This window comes from Bombyx mandarina, chromosome 06 (assembly GCF_030267445.1).
Source record: "Bombyx mandarina strain Sakado chromosome 06, ASM3026744v2".
Classification (NCBI taxonomy): domain Eukaryota; kingdom Metazoa; phylum Arthropoda; class Insecta; order Lepidoptera; family Bombycidae; genus Bombyx; species Bombyx mandarina.
Window position 1 is genome coordinate 11,556,106 of NC_143213.1, and position 14,654 is coordinate 11,570,759.

The 14,654-nt window shown below is 35.8% G+C and overlaps 1 protein-coding gene across 1 annotated transcript in view; it reads left to right on the forward strand.

Annotated features, from left to right (window-relative positions):
* m (zona pellucida domain-containing protein miniature) overlaps positions 1-14,654 on the forward strand; it is a 99,493-nt gene that overhangs the window by 19,776 nt on the left and 65,063 nt on the right. Inside the window, exon 2 of the mRNA XM_089728137.1 lies at positions 14,106-14,268. Coding sequence (XP_089584263.1) covers positions 14,222-14,268 — 47 coding nt within the window. The 5' untranslated portion in view covers positions 14,106-14,221. The remainder of the gene's footprint in view (positions 1-14,105; positions 14,269-14,654) is intronic.

A 14,654-nucleotide genomic window follows, 5' to 3' on the forward strand; every position in this document is an offset into this window, starting at 1 on the left:
ACCTAGCACGGGCTTACGCCAAGTGAGTTGGTTCATTGTGTAGTGTTGTAGGGGTTTGAGTAGTGGATGTAAGGAATCGTCGCACTATGGAACAGGTGTCGATTATTACAGATTTTTGTAAAGCGATGTATGAATATTTATTAAGATCAAGTTCTGAGAGCGATGTGTGTAATGATTTTGGAATGAGTCCGGTTGATGAAATTATTATGGGTATAATTTTAACGGTGTGTTGATGCCACATTTGTCGTATTTCATCTGCAAGTGGTATATATTTTTGTATTTTCTCAGTGTATTTTTTCCTTATATTTTCAGAATTAGGTATTGCAATATCTATTAAGTATGTAATTTTTCTATCTTTTAGTGTTAGTGTAATATCCGGTCTATTATTTGTCGTGGTTTTGTCGGTAATGATGTCTCGGTCCCAGTACAGTTTTATTGACTCATTGTTGAGTACACTTGTAGGTTTATATTTGTAGTATGGTTCTGTTTTATCTAATAGGTTATATTTAAGTGCTAACTGTGAGTGGATTTGTTTTGCAACGTTATTATGTCTTTCTGTGTACTGTTTATTGGCTAAAAATGGACAACCCCCTGTTATATGTTCTATTGTTTCTTGATTTGAGTTGCATAGGCGGCATCTATCTGAGACTACTGATGGATTTTTAATAATATACTTCTGATAGTTTCTAGTTTTAATGACTTGATCTTGGATGGCCAACATAAATCCTTCAGTTTCTTTGTATATATTGCCTTTAGATAACCACGTGTTTGATGCCTCTGAGTCTATATGTTCTTGTTGGAGTTGGTTAGGATGTTTTCCGTGTAGTGTTTTTTGTTTCCAGCTAATTATTTTTTGTTCATCTGTTATTGGCGGATCTATAGTATAACTATTATCATTTAGTTTCAAGGGTGTGCCAGATGTGGATATTAATGTAAGAGCTTTATGTATAGGGCTATCATTAGATTTGTTGTACATGTATGTGCGAATGTTATGTACTTGTCTATTGTGTAAGTGTTTTACGTCTACGAGCCCCCTGCCACCTAATTTCCTTTTAAGATTGAATCTTTCTGTAGCTGAATGTATGTGGTGAATGTTGTGTTTATTGCATGTAGTTCGTGTCACTCTATTAACTTTGTCTAAATCTGTAGTTGTCCATTTAATAATGCCAAATGAGTATGTCAGAACGGGGACTGCGTATGTATTTATTGCTTTAACTGTGTTTCGACCCGATAGTTCTGTTTTTAGTATTATATTCAACCTTTCTGTGTATTTGTTGGTAAGTTCTTGTTTGATCTTACTCTGATCTAATCCTATACTCTGTGCGTACCCTAAATATTTGTATGTATCGTTTATATCCATTTTATCTATTATTGAGTTCTGTTGTGTGTAAAGTATGTATGGATCCGTTTCATGATGTTTGCCTTTAATTATACTATTTATTTTACACTTGTCCGTGCCGAAGTTCATTTTGATATCGCTACTAAAATTTTCAGTAGCTTCTAACAGTCTGTTCATTTGTTGCCTATTGCCAGAATATAGTTTGATGTCATCCATATATAATAAATGTGTTAGTTTAGTCTTAGTGTCTTTATGTATCATGTATCCTTGTTCAGTGTTGTTTAAAATCTGAGATAGTGGGTTTATTGCCATGCAAAACCACAATGGACTCAAAGAATCTCCTTGATATATTCCCCGGGCTATTTTTATGGAGTTAGATTTGATGGTTCCTGCTTCTGTTTTTATGTTTAATACTGTTGACCATTTTTTCATAGTCTGTTGAAGAAATTTAATTAACATTGGGTGTATTTTATAAATTTTTAAGATTTGGACTAACCATGAATGCGGTACACTATCATATGCCTTTTGGTAATCGATGTATGCAAAATATAGATTTCTATGTGATTGTTTTACTTGAGTATGTATTTCTGTATCTATGACTAGTTGTTCTTTACAGCCCCTTGATCCTTTCCTGCAACCTTTTTGCTCTTCTGCTATTACTTTATTATGAGTGAGATGTGCATTTATTTTGTGTGAAATTATGGATGTGAGTAGTTTGTAGAGTGTAGGGAGGCATGTAATTGGTCGGTATTTAGCTGGATTATCTGTGTCTGTGTCTTTGGGTTTGAGGTAGGTGTTGCCATGTGTTAGAAACATAGGTAGTGTGTTTGGTTCCTGGATTATTTTATTGAAGGCTTTTGCAATATGTCTGTGTGTTGATGTAAAATATTTCAACCAATAATTATGTATTTTGTCTGGTCCCGGTGTCTTCCAATTGAGTGTCCTTTTTATTGCTAGTTCTATATCTATCCTATCAATTGTAACTTCTAACATCGTAATTATTATTATTATTATTATTATTATATGTCACTGTTTAAAACTTTAAAATTGCGGTACCTCAATAAGAAAGAAGTCTGAATCTAAATTTTTTTTTTATTGCTTAGATAGGTGGACAAGCTCACAGCTCACCTGGTGCTAAGTAGTTACTGGGGCCTATAGATATCTACAACGTAAATGCGCCACCCACCTTGAGATATAAGTTCTAAGGGCTCAAATATAGTCACAACGGCTGCCCCACCCTTCAAACCGAAACGCATTACTGCTTCACGGCAGAAATAGGCAACATTTGTTGATTACGTATTTCATTAGAAAAATTGGTACCAGTCTGGGATTCGAACACCCCGTGTATCGCTCAACACGAATGCACCGGACGTCTTATCCTTTAGGCCACGACGAATTCAACGGCTCATATTCTCTTTTGATTAGGCTCGCGGCGCTATGTTTGTTTTTTTTTTTTCGGGCCGGGGGCCGAACCTCCTACGAGGTCACCGCGCCTAGGGGGCGCGCGGGGTATGTGGGACTCAACGATCTGCAGGTGTTGAGAGCAGACCGCGGGCCCAAGGAATTTTAGGGCCCACCCACTAAACGACTCCCCTGCACTCTTACACCGGACGTCCGATCTCTGTCCGGGGTTAAAACCCGGTCAGAGTAGGGGAGATTCCCTTAGGTTACCTTAACCTTATTGTTTAATATTTATTTGTCGTTGCCGCTGTGAATTTAAGTGGTGGAAATGAATATAATATGTATCATAAATATATTATGTTGAATAAATGTAATTAGAGCGAGCGAATATATAAAAAAATCGCTAGGGTCTCATTGGACCTCCCGATAGTATGCGAATTTTTATTTTTCTTTGACATAGTATAAGCCACAGTGAATTGGTACAAATAGAACTTGTACTCTGAGTCTCCGACCGTGGGAATGCCGTATACGTATATTGTTTCTTTCTAATTGAATTTCATTCAATTCGTATCGATGCGAGAGTCGTGATCCGTATATAAGACTAATAACGTTTAATTGTTTACGGTGAATTGAGTTACTTTTATTAGTGTTTTTATTATTGATTCTGTTCGAAGATAAAATGATTTGGGTTGGCCAAATGGGATTTTTTTCATATACATTTTAAACATTATGTTCATATTGAATTCTTTTGGATTACAAATACTAATAAGATTACAAACATATATTGTGGGTTGGCTGCGTCTGTCTAAGCCAACACAAGGCTATCTCTTCCTGGATGTGTCGTAAAAAAATCTGTGGTTGAACTAGCCTTTTTTGATAATTATTAGATTATGGATAGACGAACTAATAGTCCGTTTGGTATTAATTGGATAGAAATCACAACGAATGATCACGAATTTTGACATATTGGCTTGAATTCTCAACGAATGCATGATCACTTTGTGACAGAAACAGGCAGGATTTGTGGTCACAGATCCACGCCCCACAACGATAAATCAATTAAATAGGCCATTCTCAAGTCTGTCAAACACGTGGCAATTGATTTTACATATGTAGATAAATAAATAAAACATGTATACATTGCTTTTAATAAAGAAACTCTCACACATATTTTAACACTTAACCAAAAAAGTGAGCGGGAAAATGACAAAAGGAAATGACTTAGTTGATTTTTACTGGTGGTAAAATATCTTGTACCACCACGCTGCCTATATCTGCCGTGAAGCGGTAATGCGCTTCGGGTTGAAGGGTGGGGCAGCCGTTTTACTGTTAAAATGAGACCTTAGAACTCATGTCTCAAGGTTGGTGGCGCTATTTACCTTGTAGATGTCTATGGGCTCCGGTTACCACTTAACGTTGGATCGTCCATCCATCTAAGCAAAAAGAAATGCTGTACAAAATAGGTACCTCGAAAAAATACATAGGTTACGCGATTTTCATCATTAGTTAAAATGCGCAAAACTCATTATGTTATTTATTGATATCGCGCTAATATCACCAGAATGGGATAATAGTGTTGTAAATATCTAATTTATCAAGCATGCCAATTGCTGTTGATTCTCTATACGTAAACTAAAATATGTATTAAGTGTTAGCGAGACGGGATAAAGCGAGAGCTTGAAATTCCAAGTTACTGAGCTTTCTCGGGGTGAAAGGTGAAACAAGCGGTACTGGACGCATCGTAATTAAATACAACTTTGGGGATTAAGATTATTGGTATTAGGAGCTTTTTCTGTTTCGATAAGATTGTGTTTTAAACGACAGGTTTTGGATATTATTCTCTGGAGATGCCTTGTTGTCAGATCACGTTAATGTTTAATGATGTTAGAAGAATTGCTTTTGCGTAGCTTTGAGGGTTCTTAAGGATAAATGTAGCCAAAAATATTATAAAAAATGTGTATTTGAAATTGAAAATTAGCTTCATCAGACGAAAAATTGACTTCTAAATTGAGTTATGAAAAAGAGACACGAACAAATATTGAACGGAACTTCGGCATACCTACTTGTTGTCTGGTACGTAACTATTGGAGATACCTCTAATATTGGAGGTAGAAGTAAAAGACATTTTTACTAAATACGTACTTAGTTTTAGTTAGATTGGAAGAAGAAAAAAACGTTATAGAGACGACGTTGGTTCATCAATTAGCACCAGCTGGGCAATTCGTTTGTCAATCTCCATCGTAAAAAGTTCAGACGGACCTTGACCGAAACTTTAAAAATCAGCTTTAGTTTTTAGAAATTAAAGTAAATTTAACGAGTGACTTTAATGGCTCTTAATACCTTTTGAGTTTTTAAACGCTCAATATAAGAGCTATTGGGTGGTTTAATAAGTTCATTGTTTTACTTGTCATTATGAATTAGCGTTATTTCATCAACTTTGGTCATGCGTAGGAGCAAATGTTCTCATGAAGGGTTATTGACATTAGTTTCGTTCTTGAAGTAGTTCGAAATCACTTCACTTGTTAGGTACCGAAGAAAAATGAATATTTCGAAAATTTATACATATTATAAATACATTTGGAACGTTTGGGAAAAGAAATCGAGGTATAAAGCGTGTGCCAAAGTTACCCTCGCTGAAGGCATAATTTTTTGCAAATATTAAAGGCTTGGAGGCTATAATTATGTATGTATTACAATTAATTCACTCCACAGAAGTATATTAAGTCGTTTACTTGTTAGGGGCGTAAAAGGAGACCCGGTTTATTTACACTGACAAATCTTAGCTCGAGGTTTCATAGTTAATTTTTCTAGTATGCCACTATATAAATAACTATATATACGTGTATGTATATGTCTATGAGTAGACCTATAGAGCAACTATAAGTTGCACCCTAAGGACTCCGAAACAGCTTGTCAGATTTCGATAAAATTTTCAGGTACTCTTTAGATTGACCTGTGGTCCTATAATATCTGATAGCCATTTTTTTTTCTTCATATTCTTATCGATTATTTCCATTGAGCACGTATTGAAGTTTTGTTTAAAATGAAATTAATCTAAATTTCTAAGCTACCACACCTCACGAACGTCAGACAATAAAAACTACCAACGATATAACATAACGGAGGCGGCTCGGCCTATAATTGAATGGCTGGTGGATACGCCCCGAAGCCTCGCAAACGAGTAGACTTGTCAGTTTAGAGCGATGAAGACATTCAATAACTGAATAACAAATCGTGTCAACTTACAAACGAATTATTACTAGCCATTTGTGGTGACTTCGTGTAAGGAAAGACGGTTTATGATAGAGAAAGTGAATCAGATTATGTACGTCAGAATTTGTTTTTTTGTGATAGTCCAATATTTATTTCAGACCGAGAGCTTGATGACTTGAGAGTTTCAAATGTAAATTGTTTATTAATAAGTCTAATTTTTTAACAAATGCGGTTTGATACTGACGTTAACTTTAGTATTTATTATCTTTAAGTTGCGTGAGTCATAAAGCATTGGAAACATCGGAAATAATATAATGATTATAGAAAGCGCGAGATTAAAATGTAAACTAAGTTTTAATTAAAACATCAAGTGGTTAGCACAGTCTGTAAATCTGTATAATATGTCTGTTCATCAAACCTGCTTTCTACGCACTAACTACATCAGATCGAGTAAATATATATTTGTGAATGGATGGACAGACGCACCTAAAGTTTGGTGGTTACTGGAGTCCATAGACATAAACAATGTGAATTTTTTTTCTTTCAGGACATTAAATCGGAATAATTATTATTTTTGGAATTTTAATTACGATTTTTATTCGAAATTATCTGATAATAGAGATAAGAAGGTGCTTGTTTATAATAATAAAATGCAAATCAGAGAACCAAAAACGGGTGTATTAAAAGGAATACCAAAAGAAGATACAGATAATTTCCTCCTTGTGGCACGTTGCAATGGATATGTTATGAAAATGTAACCCAAGGAGGATTGACATTAGGTAGATGTCCGGACGTAAAACTCATGTCAAACCCCTATGCACCATCATAAGTGGATCCGCCGCGTCGACCATACATATTGTGGGTTAAGGTCAATAAGAAGAGGAAGAGATCGGCTGAGTGACAGCGTGGGGTGTCAATATACTCTACCATTCCAACTAAATGTATACAATCACAATCCATATAGACAAGTAAACATTGTGCGTAATTAAATATTTGATATGACGTCAAACATGTCACTTGATGATTTTCTGAAACCTGAGATCAGTTAATGTTCAATGATATGCAACATTTCTAGTACTTGATAAACATTCACCAAATCGTTCTACTCTACGGTCTCAAAGTTATGTATCCTTTGACTGTAGATTACGTTTTCGCGTCGGATTCATTCTGGAATTTAATGTATTTGTTTACAAATGTGGATAATTTGTATTAGCTGGCTATTTCAGGGTCACTTTAGCTTACAATGTTTCATGCAATTTTAATGCATACGAACAAATATTATTATAATATGCTGTTGAGAATCTGATGCCCATTCCGGAATCCATTATGTTCCAGTCGCGGTTTTAGTTAAGGAATATAAATTGTTTGATTTTGTGCAGGTATATTTAATCGTATCATTGATCTAATTCTAATTCTAGCGACCCGATTCTATGTTAGTGTGTGATAGGTTTAATCGTTTTTCCACGTACGTGTTTTTCCGATACGGAAATGTGTGATTTTTTAAAATATACTATTTTGTTAAACAATCATTGAAATAATGGTACATGTAGCTACAAATATATCTGTAATAGAATAGTTTGTCTTTGATGGTCCCGGTAGTTTACCTCCAAATAATAGGAAAGATTCTAACTTAGCTATTTCTGTTTGGGCTTATCAAATCCATGTCGTTTTGTAGTAATTAAATTAATTTAACCTAATATATTGTTTATATTCTTGTATTAACGAAGCGCGTTCAAATATAGTCACAGTCGTTAGCCTGCTAAAGCTTTAATGGACTCAAAGAAATGTTTGTATTCGTTCATCTACGACTTAGGTAATTAGGCAGTTTATATTTTGCCAAGTTTTACCGCCTAATAACTTTGGTATTTCAGCATAATGAATTGGAACTTATTAGCCAACGAACGTTTTTTTGTTAACGTATATTGAGCACTTTCGTAACTTTCCTTTTCTTGAGATAATCTCACAGATTGGCTTTTTGAAATGGCGAGGATACTTGAAACAAAAACATAGTGATTTAAAAAACATATGTTTTTAAATTAAGGTTGTTACGTTGCTTTTGTGTTCACGTAGACGAAGAAGAACTTACAACTCAATCGATATTCAAAATGCTACCGTCGTCAAACTGTCAATAGAGTAATAGATACTTTTGTATCCTGAAAGTATCAACATCCCTAGACGTTTTCGTGTAAAAGTCGCTTTATGACATACATTGACTGGTAGGGCGTTTTTTTTCCCTACCCGTGCTGATAGCTTTGAGAGGCTATATCAGCTTCGCTCTAACGTATAAGTGAGCTCACGGAGCACAAACCGGACAGCAAGGCTGGCTCTAGCAAGAACAGTGCTTCGCAGAATCTACCACCGGATCGGAAACGCGACCCACTGAGAAGATCCAGCGAGGGCGTTTAATGAGCCCGAATTGTAACCCCTATCTCGCTTATATCTGCCGCTAAGCATTCACGTGTTCCTGTTTGAAGGGCTGGAGCAGCGGTTATAAAATGCAACTTATACTTCGATCTTAAGGTCTATTGAGTTTTCATAACCAAACAAATCTCCATAAAAAAATTAATAGTTACACGGTAAAATTGAAACATCGGTATTAAGTTTCTAGTTAGGTGGTGGCCACAAGGAGAATGTAGCTCACATTCATCTAATTCGTCTGGTTAGGAAATAACAAAAACATGGCCTAGAAAATCATTATCATTAATAAGCCGACCTTACATTTATTCGTACTCGCTCCATCTGATAACAATGGAAGGTACTCCTCCACAATAGAAGTAACGAGATTAGACTTTGATAGACGATGATTCGGAGATCTATTGAAAATTCTATTACCACTTAAGAAGGTTTGAGATGAATTAATGGAATCGCTCGAGTACTCACGAGGAGTTCCAGTATTTTCGATAACTAATTAGGTTTTTTTATTGCTGTAGGCAAGGGTTTGGTTCTTGGCATTTGCCGATGTCCATGAGCCACAGTAACCACTTATCGGTTAAGCCATATGGTCGTCAATTCAAAACAGTAATAAAAATAAATTAATAAACCTGTTGTTAAGTGGTTAAGAGGTCGTTGACATCACAACTTTAATGTCGTTACTTTGTTATATTGTGTGACAGGTAACTGATCCTTCAAACCTGAAGGCATAGCAGAAAGAGGCATAATGATTGTACCGGGATGATGTAGGCTGACAGTATCATACGAACTAAATTATTTCATTGTTTTCATCTCTATATATATAAATGAATTACTGTTCATTAGTCTCGCTAAAACTCGAGAACGGCTGGAGCGATTGGGCTAATTTTGGTCTTGAATTATTTGTAGAAGTTTTAGAGAAGGTTTAGAAGGTAAATAATATTTGAAAATGCTCCGAATTAAATAAAAATAGCAATTTTGTTTATCCTTTGATGTGTCCCCCGTCGGACGGATTCATTTTGTTTGTTTTAAGTTTATTTTATACAAAAGTTTAGGTCTTTTATTTATCGATTGAGGCACTACGAAGTCTGCCGGGCCAGCTAGTATAAGTATAAAGGCAAAACAAGGCCGCACCTTTTTATCTTCTATTTGTTAACGGACTGTCCTTTTTTCGTTTAGTAGTTATTAACGAGTTTAGTGATAGTTGAAAAAATATTTGGCAACAATGATTTAAACCTCTACTAGAAGAAAAGACAAACTGTAATTGAATAAACTAAGTCTTAATCTTTAAGTAGTGATTATGGGCGAATTGCGACAGTGGGCGGCTATTAATACCTGCAGACAGAAAAATTAACAGATCAGTCGATTTGAAACTGTATCTTGAGTAGGTAAAATAGTCGTTTCATCAAGCAATTGAGACTGGGATCTTAGACCTCAAGGTACGCCATCATATTAAAACACCATAATTTGAATATTTGTAGGTATAGTAGGTAGGTATGGTAGGCAGCGGCTAGACTCTGCCCCTGGCATTGCTGACGTCGATGAGCGACGGTGACCACTTACCATCAGGTGGGCCGTATGCTCGTCTGCCTACAAAGGCAAAAAAAAGTTGTATCGTGCCTTATTTACCTAAAAGTGTTTGACATGTCTTTCTCGACAGGAATGTTTAGATACGCCTTATATAGAAGCAAAGTATATCGAGTGATTTGACCAAATTATTTTCCACAATGACTTGCTTGTTCCGCAAACATAGTTCTGTGTTGTGAGTCGTTTGTGGCAAGAGCTATCGTATTTGTTTATCGACTGCCGCTTTTGTGTTCCGCGACTTAAGATTATCGCGTTTCAAAAGAGTGACTTGTAAGATTCCTTAAAAATAATGCGATCAGGTTTTTTGTTACTTATAACCACGATTCCGTAACTAAATGCGTCAACTATTTGTTCCTATTATTTTAAATGATTTAAATAAACATTTTCATTTAATGTATTAATTATAATATTTTTTTAAATAACTTTTAATCGCAAAGTGTTTGCAACACCGCTTTTCCAGTCACTGGTGGTAGGACCTCTTGTGAGTCTGCGCGGGTAGGTACAACCACCCTGCCTATTTCTGCCGTGAAGTAATAATGCGTTTCGGTTTGAAGGGTGGGGTAGCCGTTGTAACTATATGTGAGACCTTAGAACTTATATCTCAAGGTACGTGGCGCATTTACGTTGTATCAGGTGGGCTGTGAGCTCGTCCACTTATCTATGCAATAAAAAAAATAGAAAAATAGACCGTAGCTTGGAATTTATGTTTTGTTTTCTGATTTAAATGAATAGACAAAGACGAACTAGTTTAGTAAATATTTCGCCTCTGCTTACCAAACCGATTGTCTTTTTACACGATTGATAGTTTTCTTTTAATTCCTTGGCTTTTCTCAAATTTACAAAAATATAATAATAACAAAACAAAAGAAATTTCATAATATACAAAATGAATTTAAGCCTTGAGGTGTCAGTGATTACGGTCGAATTTGGACCACACGGCGAAAACTAGTTAAATTAAAGTATCAAAAACAGATCCACTGCTTAATAATAATAGATGTTTTGTCCCGTATTTGTCGTTATAAAGGGTTCATAAATATTAAAGACGTCAATCAATTTAATACGTTTTATAAAAAAAGCTCAGTTTAATGTGAAGTAGCTTACGATATACCGTATTGCGTACGCGTCGCACGTGTGTACCGTTACCGAAGTCCGAGCCGCGGGCTTGAGGTGTTCTCACTGTGGAAAAAATACTAACAGTACGTCCAGTCTATACAGCAGGTCTATACAGTTGATGGTAGGACCTCTTGTGAGTCCGCGCGGTTAGGCACCACCGCCCTGCCTATTTCTGCCGTGAAGCAGTAATTCGTTTCGGTTTGAAGGGTGGGGCAGCCGTTGTAACTATACTGAGATCTTAGAACTTATATCTCAAGGTGGGTGACGCATTTACGTTGTAGATGTCTATGGGCTCCAGTAACCACTTAACAACCAGGTGGGCTGTGAGCTCGTCCACCCATCTAAGCAATAAAAAAAACATTGAAGGTGCTTTCTTCTATATCGTTCCCTCACTGCTGAGGATCGCGACCAGATGTGACGCTCCTTAACTGTGTTCGATCATGGGTGGCATTAACCGCATGGTACAGATTACTAAGTGCTTCTCTTACTAGATCTGACCATCTAGCTGGTGTTCTGCCCACGGCGCGCTTGCCTTTTATGCGACCCGCAATTATGAGCTTCTCTAATTCATATCTGGGAGACCGCACGATGTGTCCGAAGAAGCTCATAACACGTTCCCGGCACATGTAAGAGAGCCTTTTTCGGATGTTTAGAGATCCCTTAGGAAGGTTCTTACCCAAAAAAAAAACAACTTCCTTATTCACCGAAACGTACTTTTACCGTTACCTAATCTTATTTACTTCTGCCGCGATATAGAAACTCGTGACAGCTTCGCGGCAGAAATAGATTAGACGGTGCTACCTCGCCTAGATTGTCGTATGCTCTTTCACCCATTAAACCATTAAAACCTAAGTTGGCGTTCGTTAGATTATATTTTTGATGTGTTCAAGATTACTGCTATATTCTTGCTCTTGTGCCTTGTACGAGATGAGTAGTGCGCTGTGTGCGACAGTAGTAATTACATCGCAGTCCACTTTAATACGTATCATCGTATGAGACGTGCTTCATTATCTAAATCGTTAACAATTCAACTTCTCGTTTGAACTTTATCGTCATTAAAATAAAATTGAGAATCGATTGTGTGTTTGAACTCAAAACGCGACTGGTTTTTAACCGAATGCTTAATGTAGAATGTTCATAGTTGTGATCGGTGTGCGAATTATGAACTAATAAAATGAATAGTTAACGTTTAAAAAGTAATATTTCAACTTTTTCTGATGCTGTATAATTATAATGTTATTATGTTACAATTTTACCCGTTGCTTTAGTTTCCAATTGTCTTTTATTTTAAAGGTTGAAAGATTTTTGTTCATGTGGACATAAATAAAGATTGTTAGTAAAGTTTATAAGAGGAAGGAATCTCAAATAGTTTTGTTCTGTTACGAGTTAATTCTTTTATCGACTATATACATGGGTAGGTGCCGCAAAATTTCCTATTTCAGTAGTGATGCATCCCATTTTGAATGTTACGATAGCTGTTATACAATAGAATTGAGACTTAAACCTCATATCTCAAGGTGAGTGGCGGCGTTAGTCTCATGGTGTTTATGGGCCACTGTGACTACTTGAGAGCAGATAGACTACTACCCCGTTCATTTAACTGTACAAAATAAATATACACAACTTGTTCTCTGAGCTTCTTTGTGCCTCTCACTAATAAATCTTCTCTTGTAGTATTTTTAATATCTCTTGAAATAATATATAATAGTTTAGTATGTATTCGTGTGGATATACATATATGGTGTTTGTTAGTGAAGGAGGATCCAAACTACCCGGACTAAATTTGTTCAAATGCTTAAGAACAACAATAACAACTTACTTTTCTGTCCCTGTATTTAGAATGAGAGCTTTGATTAACAACTTGTTTTTATAATATATATTAAATTACTTTTAATTTTTATTATACTATTTTATATAGTGATTCGATTGTGTATACGGTTGTCTGCTGCTGCCACAAAAGAGCGCACTCTTGTCCCTAAACGAACTTGTCACTAAACGAAATCTGTTTAGTGACAAGTTTCTACTTGAAGATTAGAATTACAATATCTGTTTGATTGCGAATTGAACCTAGCTGCTTAGGTGAGCGCTACTTTATTTTATTTTTCTGTCCTGGGAACTACTTAATATTGGATAGACAGTGAAATTCTTCGTTGATCTGTATCAATTAAAAATGAATATAACGTAATTAATATGTGTTTTTGTCTGTCAATGCACAAACTAGTATCCGCAGGCAAATAACAACAAAAACAGTCTATGTTTTAATATATTCTAATAACAATTCGTTTCCTTCGAAGTATTTTCAAATCCGTATACGTCTTATCTGCAAATCTATGTTAATTTAACTATCCGTAACCCGAATTCGGAATAGCTTCTACGATTTTCTCGAACAAAGTTCAGCGGAATTAAGTTTTGTTTACCTTAAGAATTTTCTATTCTGCGAATTAGAAAGTCGTAACGAAAATATCAACTATTGTATTGATTAATGCCCGAAGCGTTATTGCGATGTCTTTAACAAACGCGACGGCACCTAACCGTTTTCATAATTTCTTTGATTCTGATGACCCGTCGATTAAATATTAAATAGATATCTGATAATCTAACTTAGCAGTGTGAGAGATTCGAAAATAATGAATCATCGTGTGACTACAAGTTTTAGTAGTCGATGCAATAAAGTGAATCACTATTAAAAGGTAGAAATTGATGGTTTTTCACTACACTTTCTGATGCGGGGAATGCTGTATCTTAATAGTATTCATGACAAGTGTCTCACGATGAGTAGTGGTATTGGTTTTGTGATGTGTAGGTATGGGATCGGGTAACCGATTAATTTATATATTAAAAATACAATATACATTAGTACAAATGTTGGAGGTTGCCTACTTATGTCACGAAGCAATAATTTTCTTCGCTTTTAAAGGCTGGGAAATCATTGACTCGAGGCGGGTGGTGGTATTAGCGATGGAGTAGCTACCCCTCTTAATTGTGGAAGCAAAAGAATAATATGTATTTTTACCTCATATTAAGTATCATTTCTTTGTTTCAGATTTTAATTGGTCCGGTATAGTGCAGTGATTCAAAATAAGGGGTAGTATGTGTGACGTCACCCTGACGAAGGCCAAACGAAGGTGACAGTTGTGGTTGCATGATAGTGTAGTAATTATGAACTGTTCAAGAGTGGATATTAGGCGGCGGAGGTGCGAATGTCGGTAAGTGTATTCATGTATTAACTGGTAAAATAGTGATAAACCTAAAAGAGTAAAATTTCGGTATTGATTTGAAAAAAAAAGGACGTTTCCGATTAGAATGGAGCTTTTATCGAGTAATACATAATTTAGAGTACCTCTACTTAGATATACTTTTGTTTATTTTAATCTGGTGGGGTACGGGATCTTGTGAGCCCACAAGCATAGGTGTGTAGGTACAACGACGTTATTTCAGTGAAATTAGTAATTAGTAAAATCAGTAATTCGTTTCGGTTTGAATGGTAGTGCCACCATTGTAAGGTAGAAAATGATACTTAGACTCAAGTATCAATATGGGTGATGGCATTAACATTGTTCATGTCTATGGGCTCTGATAACCACTTAACAGC